The sequence below is a fragment of the Cajanus cajan genome, chromosome 11 (genome assembly GCF_000230855.2).
Source record: "Cajanus cajan strain Asha chromosome 11, NIPB_CcT2T_4, whole genome shotgun sequence".
Taxonomy (NCBI): domain Eukaryota; kingdom Viridiplantae; phylum Streptophyta; class Magnoliopsida; order Fabales; family Fabaceae; genus Cajanus; species Cajanus cajan.
In genome coordinates this window covers 23,399,856-23,414,195 of record NC_138527.1, presented here as the reverse complement: position 1 = coordinate 23,414,195, position 14,340 = coordinate 23,399,856, and the positions used below count along the sequence as shown (strand labels likewise).

Here is a 14,340-nt window from a genome sequence, read left to right as displayed (position 1 = left end):
TCATAGAAACAACTTCCTTAGATTATAGTCTCCATTTTATCAATACTTAGAATATATAACACTAAGAACTCCTTATATATATATATATATATATATAACAGAGAGATTTGTAGAATACCTATTCTACATTATTTAGATTGCAAATACTCCATAAAATTATCAGAGTTTAGCAAGGCTAAGTGTGGTGAAGTAGTAACAGAAATATGTCAAAAAAATTGACAAAAATTAATTGATTTAGAAATAGGAAGAACTATCCTTGCACACATAGAAGAATTATAAGATGAAGTATGTTGTGAAGATCCATTAGATTCAAGAATTAATGATAAAAAATACAAGATTAATAGGACTAAAATTAAAAGACCCAACAAAAGAAATAAAATGTAAACTTATCCCAAAATAGAGAATAAATTGCTGAAGACATTGAATAAATGATGAATAAAGGATTAATTAGACCATAAAAAGCAAACATTCTTTACCATCTTTTTTATGTAAAAAATCATAATGAAGTAAAAAAAGAAAAAAATGGTGATAAACTATAAACAAATGAATGATACAATGGAGGGAGATGCATATTATCTTCCAAGAAAATATTTAATTATTGAAAGAATTCAAAATATGAATTGATTCAATACTTTTGATTGTAAATCGGGGTTTTAATAGATAAGGCTAAAAGAAGAATATAAAGAACTAACGACATTTAGTTGTCCTCGTTGGACAATACGAATGGAATGATGTATTACTTATGAGATTAAAGCAATCACCAAGTATTTTCTTAAAGAAGAATGAATTCAATACTTAAAATATTTAAAGATTTTAGCCTTATTTAAATAGATGATATATTGGTATATACTAATAAAGATGTAAAAGATCATTTTGAAAAAAGTTGAATTAGTCTTAAAATAATGTTTAAATAATGGAGTAGTATTAAGAAAAAAGAAAGTTGTATTAGCATGAAGCAAAATTAATTATATACCTAGGTTTAGAAATAGAAAAAGGAAAAATAATAATGTAAAAATATGTATTTGAAAAAATTCAAAGTTTTTCAATAAGTTTAAAAGATAAAAAGGATGTAGAAAGATTTTTCGGATTATTGACCTATATTTTCAATGAAGGATTTATAAATTTAGCACTAGAGAGAAAGATTTTACAAAAAAAATTTAAAAATGATGCTTTCTGGTCTTAGACTGAATACAAAAAACTTATTAAAAAATTACAAGAAATACGTAAAGATCTTCCTAAATTTTATCCTGAATTATATCCCCCTTATAATACTGTACGTGGTAAGTAAATAATTTAGGGTTTAGTAACTCTAGAGAGAATGGTATATAAGATTTCTTTTGAGAATAGAGTCTCATAAACTCATTTTCAAGAAATTCTAGAGAGAATTTTTTGAGATAAGAGCTCTGGATTCGTAAGCTCCTTTCCTTATCAAATTTCTCTATTTGATCCCTCTTCTCTTCTAGATCGCTAATCTCTTCTGTCATTTATTTGAATTCAGGCTAGAAAGTTTCTTCTAGATCACTAATCTCCTTTTTTCTCTTCTGTGTTGTTCTGAGTCAATTTTCATGTAAGAGAAGTTAGAATGTAATTATTTGATAGTATATGAGTTTAGGAACTTAATTGATGCATGATTTTAGGGGAATTAATGGTTGAATTTAGGGATTTTCTCAACTTCTAGGTTTTGGGCCATTTTTGGGAAATTGATGATTTTGATCCACTAGGTGTGTGCATGTGGGATTTGAATGTGTTTCTAGATTGTTTGATGCTTGGATATCATATTGTATGGGTTGCATGTTGTGGATTCTTATGATTTTCAAGTTTTGGATGGATTTTCTGAGTTTGGGGTACTACTATTTTGAATCTGCGTCGGGTGCGTGTTCTTGGCACCGAGTACATGCGTGTCTGCGAGATTCTAGGGGGGTGATGCATATTATTTGAATTTTCAAAACTATCCGCCCTTTCCCTCTCTTATATCCTATAAATACATCATCCATCCTCTCATTTTTTACATTCTACAATTTCATCTCATTCTAAATTCTCTCATTCATACTCCTCTTCTCTCTGTAAAAAAAATTATCCCTCTCATATTTGATATTTCATAGTTCAGTATTTGGCTTAAGTGTGTTAAAATTATTGTTGTTATTATTCCATTGTTCTTATCCCCTTCATTGGAACATTTTTCTTTGCACAAGTTAATTGAAGGTTAGTAACAATATTTATTTTGTATAAATATTATATGTATATGAGTTTTTAATTATTTAGAAAATATTTTGTTAAATATTATGTGTATAGTTAAATATTTAATGTCTACAAATAATAAAATGTGATTATTTATATATTATGTATATTTTTACTATTTAAATGAAAGATTAATTATGATATATGTTTTTTAGTTATATTTGTTATTTTATAGTTTATATTTTATGAATTAAATATTTGTGACATTCATTATTTTATTATTGAGTAAATTTGTGTGAAAAATGTTGTATATTTGTTTAATTTAAAAATATGTGACCAAAAAGATTATTGTTAGAAAAATTTAATAATTTACTTTGTTAAAATATGATTGATTTATGTGTGGTTTTATTTATTTTTAATATTTATATGTGGTTTTATTATATATATATATATATATATATATATATATATATTATAAATTTATCTTACAAGTTTTAAATTTAAAAATATAATTACTTTCATAATTTCATAGATACGTTTATTTCTTATTTAATTACATTAAACTTAAACATAAATGTTACTCTATTTTTTTTCTAACAAATATACTTTATTGTTACATTGTATACATGGTACACTACTTGCAAATACTTGTAAGTCCAGAAATGTGTTGATGGATCGATGACATTTCACTAGAGAAATGGAGCATTGCAAATGACAAACACAGTCGCACGTACAGTCACATGACAACAAACTTGTCAAAGACCGTAAATAAGATATTAAAAGGGGCTCAAAATTTGCTTATCATTGCTCTAGTTAAGTGCACATATTCTAGACTAGTAGAGTACTTTTATCAAAGACGTGGTGAAGCATGACAACATGTGAAAGAGGAGAACAATATTGTCATAAGTTAATGGAGACAATGCAAAAAAATAAGAGGATGCTACCTCTCATATTGTTCGTAGATTTGATTATGAAGGCATAAGATTTGAGGTTGAAGAAACATTCAATCCACTAACTCAACAAAATAGACAAACTTGGATAGTAATGCTTAATAATCGAACTTGTGAATGTGGTACTTTCCAAGCATACAAATATCCTTATTCACATGTCATCGCTACTTGTGTATATGTAGGTGTCAATTCGTACAATTATGTTGATCCGGTTTATTCAAACCAATACATAGCTCAAGCCTATTTAGGACAATGGTATCCAATTGGTAATGATGCCAACATACAACCAAGTCAAGGCCCTCAAATTGTTCCTGATCGCTCCAAGTTGTGTGCAAAAGGACTACCAAAATGAACTCGTATCCGCAACCAAATGGATTGGACAGAGTCACAACGTAGACAACGATGTGGACATTGTCATATTGATGGGGGACAATAGATCAAATTGTCCCATAGTTGAACAACTAAATATAAATCGTTAAAATGTTATATTAATTTTTTATTTGTATAATATTATCAAATCAACATTATATTTTTTTCACACATAATTTCATAAAACAATAAATATTACAATCTACATATTTTGTCAAAAATAAATATATAATAAAATAATAAAAATAAATATTAATTAATTTAACTTTTTTTTTCAATTTAAAAAAATCCTGGAACAAAAGACACACAACGACATGTATGTTTTCAGTTCAAATTTGCCTAAAATAGAAAACGCATACCCTCCTATGCTTTTTCACCTCAACATATCCTTCGTGACAGAAATAATTTATTTCAATAAATAGTTTTAAAAAATAATTTATTTTAGGTAATTTTATTTATTTTAATTTACTTTGATTGAAAAGCCTTTGTTTTCTCTCTTCTCTCTCAGGGCTCCATTCCCATCTAGGCTCTCTTTGTCGTGCATGTTGTTGTTATTGCCCCACCTTCATTGAGGCCCGTTGCCATTGTTAAAGGTGTTAGTCATAGTGCCTAGTTCTGTGACACCCTTTAACCCACATACCATAAACATATAATTAATAAAATCTGAGTAACTTAATCTTTCATTATTCAAATACCAAACATGTTTGGATAGAGAACATCACATCTAAGACTTAAACAAATAACATAATTACCGAAAATTACAAAAGAAATAAAGCTAAGGTTTTCAAAATAATTTAATAGAAATAACATCTTAATCTAATCCTATCTATGCTCCTATATCACATGTCCTATCAGAACAAAACTCAACAATGAAGCCTAAGTTTCATCACCAACATCCTTAGCCTCATGCTAATGATCACCTGTATAACAAGCAAAGGAAAATAACAAAAAAGAAAAGGGAGTGAGAAATATCTCACTCTGGCTCACGGTGTAGAAATACACATCAGATAGTCAAACACAAACAAGACATGTATACACACACACACACACATATATATATATATATATAGCATAGATAGATTAACAATAGTATCACACTCCACTCATCCATGATGTAAATCAACTAACATATAATATTAAAATGAACATGTAATGGATACAGACTACATATTATCATGCATGTGGCGCCGATAAAATATGACACAATGCATTGCCGCTAGCAACACACATAAAGTAGTCTAGGAGTACATACTGAGTCACACCCTCTACGCACTCTCACTAGAAGGACATAATACTAGGGTCTGGTCGGGATAACTAAGCTGTGCAAGATACATCCCATGCACATAATGGGCGAGACTAGGACTTATAAACTAAGCTATCCCCAAGGACTAATCCCTAAGCTTTTACATAAGGGGATCTTCCTTGATGGTGTATTCTATATCGTATCCTTAAAAATTTATGCAAATGATGCATGTAAATCAAGACTCTATGCATTCTTATATCACATTATCATGTCTCATTATCATATAACATTCTCACGTAGTTCTACCATATCAATTTTTCTCACATCACATACTCATAAATTATATTCATTAAAGGATAACATTGAATAACGCAAGAAATTCACATCATTTCATCTCATAGATCACAAGAGAGAAGGGATGACAAAAATACCCGTACCCGCGGGTATCTACGGGTAAAATCCACTACGGATAATAAATGGATAGGCTAATTGGGTACCGCGGATAATGGGGACGGATAATTTTTTACTCGTTTATAAACGGGGCGGGGGTGGGTATGATGATATCCATACCTGCGGGTACCCGTTTAATAATATTTCTTAAATATCCTAATTATCCTTGTACCACATAACCCTAAAACTACACTCTCTCATCTTTTTTTCTTACAAAAGTGAGGTTGATGAAGTTACCAACATGTGTTAAGCATGTTATAGAATTATGTTGGATGTAATTTGATTAATTTTCTATCTTTGATTGGACCATTATGTATTTTAAGTTGTTTATTTTTGTTTGGAATTATGAGATTGAATTATTGTAGTTTTATGATGAGACTTTAACTTACTTGTGAGATTGATGTATTTTAAGTTATTGATTATATATTGCATTTTTATTATTATTTTAACAAAATTAACGTTAAATACAAGTTCAAAATTAACATTGAATTTTTATTTTTAATATTTCAATTACATTAAATATAAACTTAAAATTATATAATTTTTTTAATTTCTTAAAAAAATTATAAATATCCATGGATATTCGCGAGTATTCAAGAAATTCATGGATACCCACATAATGGATACTCGCGCGGATATGGGGTGGGTATGGGGCCAATTTTCATCTAGAGGGCCGGGAGTGAGTTTACTATTACTCGCCCCCATGGGACCCCATTGCCATCCCTACAAGAGAGAAGAAACACAAGATTCACATTACACCAATAGAATTTGCCAAACATATAAGGAAAGAAGCTTAGTAGAGCAACTAGCGCTCAGTCCTAGATTGGGCGCTCAACGCAAGGCTTCCAAAGAGTAATCTTAACTCTTTGATTGAGCCACGCTAAGCGTGGAATCTCATGCTCAGCATGGGCCACGCTAAGCCTCAGCTTCACGCTTAGCTTGAGGATCACAGACATCATTATTAGCTTTCTGTCACCTTGATGCTTAGCATGGTTTCTATGATCAAAAACTCTGCAGTTTGCAATTTTCATTTTTACATCCAATCTTCAATCTCTTCATACAATCGGTGAAAGTGTTCTACATCATGCAATAAACATTAAAAACACTACAATTTACTCAAACAATTACCTCTTTCAATGATCCTCTCTTACAACTACTAAGGGTTTCCCATAGGAACTTATAGAGATCTCAAATCATACAACTACAATTCTAAAATTAAAATTAATCATTCATTCAAGCAATTTATACAATTAATTACATACAAGAAGAACCATAGGTGAAACAGATACAATTGAGGAAAACCTCTCATACATGAGCATATAACAAACATAGGGTTGGGGGCCAATCCCATTACCCAACATATATTCCGACACCCAAAGCGGTGTTTCTCACTCTCCTCTTACCTTGTTGAGAAGAAAAAGATGAAGGATTAACACAGGTGGTTTCCTTTTCCTCCCGGTTCTCTGAACTCTAAAGGTAAACACGTAACTGAGAAAAATGTAAAATGTAAAATTGATTAACTTTCTCTCTCTTTTTAAAACTTAACCTCCCTTTAACCCTTTAGTAAAAAAAAAAACGTGAACCATGATTATCAAAAATAAGTTCCCTTCCCTTATTATAAATAATTAAATAATATAACCCTTAATAATAAAACCTCACAATATATATTCATATAAAATAATTACTAATAATTGCTAAATTCAAAATATTTAATTATCACAAATATAGTAAATAATAATAAATAAATATTAACCAACTCTTATTAATAAAAATAAAATATCAAAATTATTAATAAAATACCTATATTATGTCTTATAAAAATAAGGTGTTATAAGTTCTCTCTTCCTCTCTCGTGTTCTAGTCTCCAATTGAACAAGATATTTTAACAAAATAATTCAATTTTTTAAAAATAAATTTGAATGATTTGGAATGAAAAATTTACAAAGAATTTAAAATTTAAATATTTTTTAAAATTATTTATTGAAATTCTCTAAAAAAAATAAGAATTTAAAATTTTCCTTTCTCTTTTTTCTTGTATCTCTCACTTGTATTTTTCAAAATCGACATAAAATCTAATAGTAATTCTTTTTAACTATTGAACATTTAAAATTAATTATTTTTAAATTGTTAAATATTATCTAATATAGTAATATTAAAAATTTAAATTTATTAATATTTGAAATTAGATAATATTTACTTTTATAAAAATTAATCTTAGGAGGGATTTGTTTACTCTAAAAGTAATCTACCTAGAGTTACTCGATTTAATAACTCATGTTCTATATCAAATTTCAACGATTTAACTGTTGAAACTCCAAGCGTGTGGTTCAACAGTAGGAGTTGATCTATGCTTAAGCAAGATTAGGGGTTCGAATCCTGCTTTGTGTATGCAGCCGCGTTAAATCTTAGGGTCAGCCAGCTATCCCACCCTTTGAGGTGCCTCCAACGTAGCGAAGAGATTAGTCACTGCTAGGCCCTGGATACTTAAGAATTTAAAGTTTTTAATACATATAGATCAAATTTTCAAATTTTTTAAAATCAATTTTATTCATGATGAAAATCAAATTGTTCTATCCAAACTAGAGATGGCAATGGGGCCCCATGGAGACGGGTAATAGTAAATCTGTCCCCGCCCCGCTGTATGAAAATTGGCCCCATACCCACCCCATATCCACACGGGTATCCATTAAGCAGGTGTCCATGAATTTCTTGAATACCCACGGATATCCCTGGATATTTATAAATTTTTTAAGAAATTAAAAAAATTATATTACAAATAATTTTAAATTTATATTTAATGTCAATGAAATATTAAAAATAAAAAATCAATGTTAATTTTAAATTTGTATTTAACGTTAATTCGGTTGAAATAATAATAAAAATGCAAGCTAATCAATAACTTAAAATACATCAATCTTACACAAGTAAGGGAAAGTCTCATATCACAAAGTTACAATAATTCAATTTCATAATTCCAAACGTAAATAAACAACTTAAAATACATAAATCTTATTGGTCCAATCATAGCTAGAAAATTAATCAAATTACATCCAACATAATTCTGTGGAAAGAAAATAAGATGAGAGTGTAGTTTTAGGGTTATGTGGTATAAGGATAATTAAGATATTTAATAAATATTATTAAACGGGTACCCACGGGTATGGATATTATCATACCCGCCCCCGCCCCATTTATAAACGGGTAAAAAATTATCCGTCCCCATTATTTGCGGGTATCCAATTAGCCTATCCATTTATTATCCGTAGCGGATTTTACCCACAGATACCCGCGGGTGTGAGTATTTTTGCCATCCCTAATGCAAACTAAAGATGTAAAATTTAATAAATGTGAATTGACTTATCTAAATAAAATATTTAAAAAATAATAAAAATTACAATTAAAGTGATTCAAATTTAAAATTTTCAAATTTCTTAAAATAAAATTTCTAGAATCCTTCATTTAGACACACTATTGTTATGTACATTATAAATCCATTACATATTAAAATAAAATCATTACAATATTAGATTTATATTAAAAGTACTATTGCAATGAATATTAATTAATTTAATCAAATTTTTGTTCTAATTAACTTGTAATAACATCGAAACTGATTGATTTTGTTAAAATTTTCCGCATAATAACTGAAATATATATTTTGGGTTCTAATATCATTATTAAGTAAATATCAACTAACTAATTCAAATGATTATGGTGGATATTATCAGATTGATTCATATATTTATTTATAAATAAAATTAGAATAAATTAAACAATATATTTTATTTAAATTTATTATAAATTTAATTCAAAATACATTGGTAACAACTCCCTGATATTCAGACTATGCATATATAACTCATTTTATTTGTTTGTTACATATATAATATAAATCATCTCTACTTCACCATGAGAATAACATCATTCATATTGTGTCAAGTTTGACCTAAAATTAAACACTAATCTTGAATCTCAAATCCCTCAACAATTCAACGCTCATGGCAACAATCCCAGAAGAAGTTGTGTTGCACCACATTCTCCCATTATTCCCATCAAAGGCTCTCATTCGTTTCAGGTGTGTATGCAAGTCATGGAACTCTTTCATAATCCACCCTTCATTTCTTCACCTTCGCACAATCACTAATCACATCATTCTCCTCTCACCCAACCCACAAGTTGGATTTTCACAACCAAACATCTTCTCAACACCCATTATTCACCACTCCAACATCATCACAACACCCCCACACCCCTCATTCCTCTTCACCCTCTCAAACCTTAACTTCACCCTAACACGTGTTCAGACTGTTAATGGTTTGTTTTGTTTTCACCCAAAAAGAAACGTTTGGTTCTATTCCCATGCTCATGTTTTCACTCTCATCGCAAACCCCACCACTAGAGAGGTTATCACTCTACCCCTGGATCACTCCATCGACAACAAAAACAAGTTTATGGTGTCAACTCATTTTGGTTACGACCCTGTTAGAGACAAGTTCAAGGTTCTTCGCATGTTAAGGTACTATGGTTCTTATGTGTTAAAGGTTTTTACTATTGGTGTTGATTCTTCGTGGAGGGATATTGCTCCTGAAAAACATGTGAAGGAACTTTTGTCCCGTTATTATTGTGTTAAGAGAGGCCTATGCGTGAACGGTGTTATATACTGGATATATTCGTATGTGTTTCTCATGCTTTTCGATGTGGGGACTGAACAGTTAAGGGTGATTGATCTTGCTCCTTCTGCTGGATATCCCTACTTGAGGGAAGTTCATTTTCATTACCCAGATTTGGTTGAAATCGATTGTTGTTTGTGTGTATTTAAATACAAAGACAGTGGTATGAAGTTGTGGATTTTGAGGGACAATGAGGCTCAGGTGTGGGAAGAAAAAAGTTTTGTGATTCCTTCTGCGGTTGTGTCTCCACGTGACTTTGTTTTTCCACTTTGTGATGTCCCCACTGGTGAGATCCTACTTATGCCATATTTTCTCTCTAGAATTGTTGGAGGAGTTTACTATGACATGGACACCATGAAGTTTAGGAGCGTTGTGCTCATGGAAATGCCCTTGACATGGATGCAAAGACTTGGAGAGGTTGATATTGTTTTCTGTCAAGAAAGCTTTAGGTTATTAAAGTAGCTAGGACTGAAGACAAATTTCTATTTGTTGGTACTTTGATTGTGTCACAAGAGTTATAACTGATTGGAATCATATCCCCTTTTGTCTAACTACTTTCCTTGAACCGACCATTAGGGTGAGTTTCAATTTTAGGGTTAGCTTACCATATACAAAAGATTTTAAGTTTAGGCATGCCTCTTTGTAATTAAAAAAGAAAAAGAAAAAAAACTACTTTCCTTTTTTTTTTTTTAATTAAAAAATGATAAGTTATTATATTTTTTTAGGTTTAAATATGTTTTTAATCACTTAAATTTAATGTAAATTTATTTCTAGCCCTTCAAATTTAAAATTAGTTTTTTTAGTTCCTATAATTTATAAAAGTCTTGTTTTAATTCTTATATTCAAATTTTGTTAATATTAAATACTCTTGTATATCATTGTTATTATTAATGAAAATATTATATTAAACTCAACTGAAGGTGTACAATTGTCTTAATCGATTACTTTTAGATAGAATTGTCAAAACAGATTCCTATTCGTGGGCTAACCCAGCTCACCTTGAAAATGGGCTGGGCAGAGCCAAAATATAGAAATTTTCATAATGGTTCAAAAGATGGGAGCCTGACCCACTTGCAACCTCGCCCACTCGGGTTGAATTCTTGGTGGATTGAGCTGTCTACCTAACTCACTTACACTCCCATCAACCCAACCCATTAACAATCCACTTAAACATTTATTGTTATATATATGTATTATTTTAATAAGATACCATTTTTTTGTAGATAAAGATAAAGTTGATGATAAACAACTTGAAATTGCTATAAATTTATAAACTCAAATCTTCAATGAAGTTTAATATTGATGAATAATCACTTTTTTTTTGTTTTGATTATTTAAAGTTGTACACTTTTTAATTTAAGTTTAATGTTGTTGTATGCATGATACTTAGTTTGACAATTTTTACTTTAGATTAGAGATTATTTTATATTAGAGTTTATTTTAAATCATTTTTAAAAAAATTAGGTGGATTGGTGACTTAATCCGTTTAGCCCACCAACCCATGGTGGACTGGATTGAGTTAAAAGATTTTGGATATTAAGATTGGTGAGTTAGGTCAGATCAACCCACTTAAAAAGTGGATTGAGGTGAATCAGGTCAAACAGATCGAATTAACATATTTTGACAACTATACCTTTAGATATATTATTAGTGACTTAAAGATTAAAACAAAATTTTTAAAATTATTATGACAAAAAAATAATTTTAAATTTGAGAGATAAAAATCAAACTTAACTTAAATTTAAAAGACTAAAAATATATAAATTTTTTTGTTATCAATAAAAATTATAAGTATGAGAATAATTTCTAACTTTTAAATTAAGAAAAGAGTAATTTTCTTTCTTTTGAAATAAAACTAAACCACAATGGTATGTTTTAATTTTAGGATTGTACTATACAAAAGATCTAACTTCAAGCCGTCATAAAAAAAATACTATTTTCCTTTTTTTTCATTAAAACTATTTTTTTTCATTAGAAAAATGACACGTCAGTATGAAATTTTGTCTCTTTTTATATACAACTAGTGTCCCAACCTGTGCATATGCATTGATTTATTATTATTATTATTATTATTATTATTTATTATTGTTTTTTGAAGTTAAGGTTAATTTTTATGAGTAAAATATTTATTTTATTTTATATTTAGATTGATAGTTCTTACATTATCGACTAGGAGTATGGTTTGTAAGCCAGCAAACTTCATGGACAATGATTTAAAAAAAAAAATAAAATTGTATAACTATATGTTTTAATTTTCAAGTCTGATATATTAAGTTTGCAGAGTTGACTGTTAGTCTCGTAGAAACGGCTTGATCTAATTTCAGGACAGGTTGACATCTTCTGTTGTCTAGAAAGCTTCAGATTACTAGAATACCAATACCTTCCAACTTCTATTCCTTAGTTTGCTTTGTTTCCAGGCTTACCTTAATTAGTTGTTTATCGCTTTTCTAGAATTTTTTTAGCCTCTTCTGTTTGGATTTTGCAGAAATAATTTGCTTTTCTTTGTGTTCAAATAATTTATTCTAGTTGAAGACACATAATAGTTAAGGGTTGTTTAATACGTCCATTTTTTGCTTTCATTTTCAATGAAAATGAAAATTAATGATGAAAAAAATACTTATTTAATATTTAGAAAATATATTCTATGAGAACATTTTCAAAATGAAAATGAAAATTAAAAAAATATCATTTCAATATTTTTCTACAAAATGAAAATGAGATGACATAAAACAATATCTTTTTTTTTTCCTGAATCTCACCATTTCATCGTCGATCTATTTTTTAATAATAGTGACAATAATAATAATATAATCGTAACATTGATCGTGATGATAGCAATAACAACAATGATAATAGTGTTAATTTCGATGATAACACCACCATCATCACTACCATTGTTGTCAACATTAACATTTACTACCACCACAATTAAGATATTTTTTATTTTTTGAAAACAGAAAATAAGTTCTCAAAACAAGCATACTTTTAAGTATTATAATTTTGAAAATGAAAACTATTTTTAGAAAATAAAAAAAAATTCTTAAATAATACATCTCTTATATATTTGTGAGAGTTAATCACCTATACATTGTCTGTGTAAAATTTTTTTACACTGACAACCAATTATATCTTCTAATTGTGTTATTTTACTGTTAAAAGTAAATGTGTTTAAAGTAACATGACATAATTAAAAAATATAATTAGTTGTCAGTGTAAAAAAACTTTACACTCGTAGTGTATAGGTGATTAACTCCTTTTGTGAATATGTTTTTTTTTTCCAAATCTTTGTGGGATCTTAAGTTTAACCGAATGGAATATTATGTTTTGTTTGTGCTCAAATAATTTATTTTAGTTGAAGAAGCATATTCCTTATATTTTGTGAACAAGTTATTTCCCCCAAAATCTTGGTTGGATCTTAAGCTTAACGATGAAATATGTTTTGCCGTTATTGTTTAAGATTTTACACATGAATCAAAACTGAACTGAGTCAAGTTCTGTGTCAATAAAATTTCTCTTGAATAGTTCTAAGCCTAAAATTCTTGTAGTGTTTATTATTGAAGAGTGCAAAACATGATTCTACCAAAAAAGAAAAACGTGATCCATTTTATAACTGCTAAATGATCCGGACATGGGAACACAAGGAAACAATTTTTGCAAATATACAAGGGTTTTTGACAATACACATGTCACCTTACTTTATAAAAAAAAAACTAATAACAAATATTTTTTTTGGCTGGCGGACACTTAAGATTTAGAATTTAGAATTTGAGAATTTAAGTTTTAGCAGCTCTACCCTTAGACCGACCTAACATGTATCATTCTCATAAATTCTTGTTTTATTCTTGAATTTTAAAAACTTTACAAAGGAGTTGTGTGTTTGAGTGGAATTAGTGGAACAAAGTTGGAAAGTAACTACTAAATGGGGAGGGGGAACAGAAGATGGCTTTTTAACTCCCTCCACCCCTTTGGATAGTCATGACTCACCATGTCATGTGAATTATTAGCACAATTATTTCCCTCGTGATATTATGAATATGAGAAACTCTGAATTGTATCTGCTGAGAAGTTAGTGAACGATTTTTCTATCAAGTTTGGAGCTTCTCCTCAAGATGGATTCTAACGTGAAGCAGTAAAAAATATGCCTCATGGATGAACCATTAATTTTAGTCATTGGATATATTAATAAAAAAATTAACGTACAAGGTTGTTTTCTCAACCGGTAAGGCAACTCGCATAACTGGTAATTAGTTTTCTAAACTCATCCCCGTCAAACCACCATGACCGCACGCGTAGTGGCGTCACATAACAACGTCGTTACCGTGGCTGCACGTACAGCAGCAAAATCTAGGGTTTCTAATTTCTTTTCTCTACTCGAAACTTGATTTTGCTATGACTAACTAGAGAGAACGAGATTTGTTCTACGGTGACGCGATCAACCCCTAGAACGACGAGGGTTTCGACGATTCCTCTTTGGTAAACA

The 14,340-nt window shown here is 29.4% G+C and overlaps 1 protein-coding gene across 1 annotated transcript; it reads left to right on the top strand.

The window, feature by feature from the left end:
- The first annotated feature begins 8,651 nt into the window (after positions 1-8,651).
- Positions 8,652-10,659, top strand: LOC109806347 (putative F-box protein At1g32420). Its single transcript, XM_020368720.2, has one exon. The coding sequence runs from the start codon at positions 9,189-9,191 to the stop codon at positions 10,320-10,322; it is 1,134 nt and encodes a 377-aa protein (XP_020224309.2). The 5' UTR covers positions 8,652-9,188; the 3' UTR covers positions 10,323-10,659.
- Positions 10,660-14,340: the final 3,681 nt, after the last annotated feature.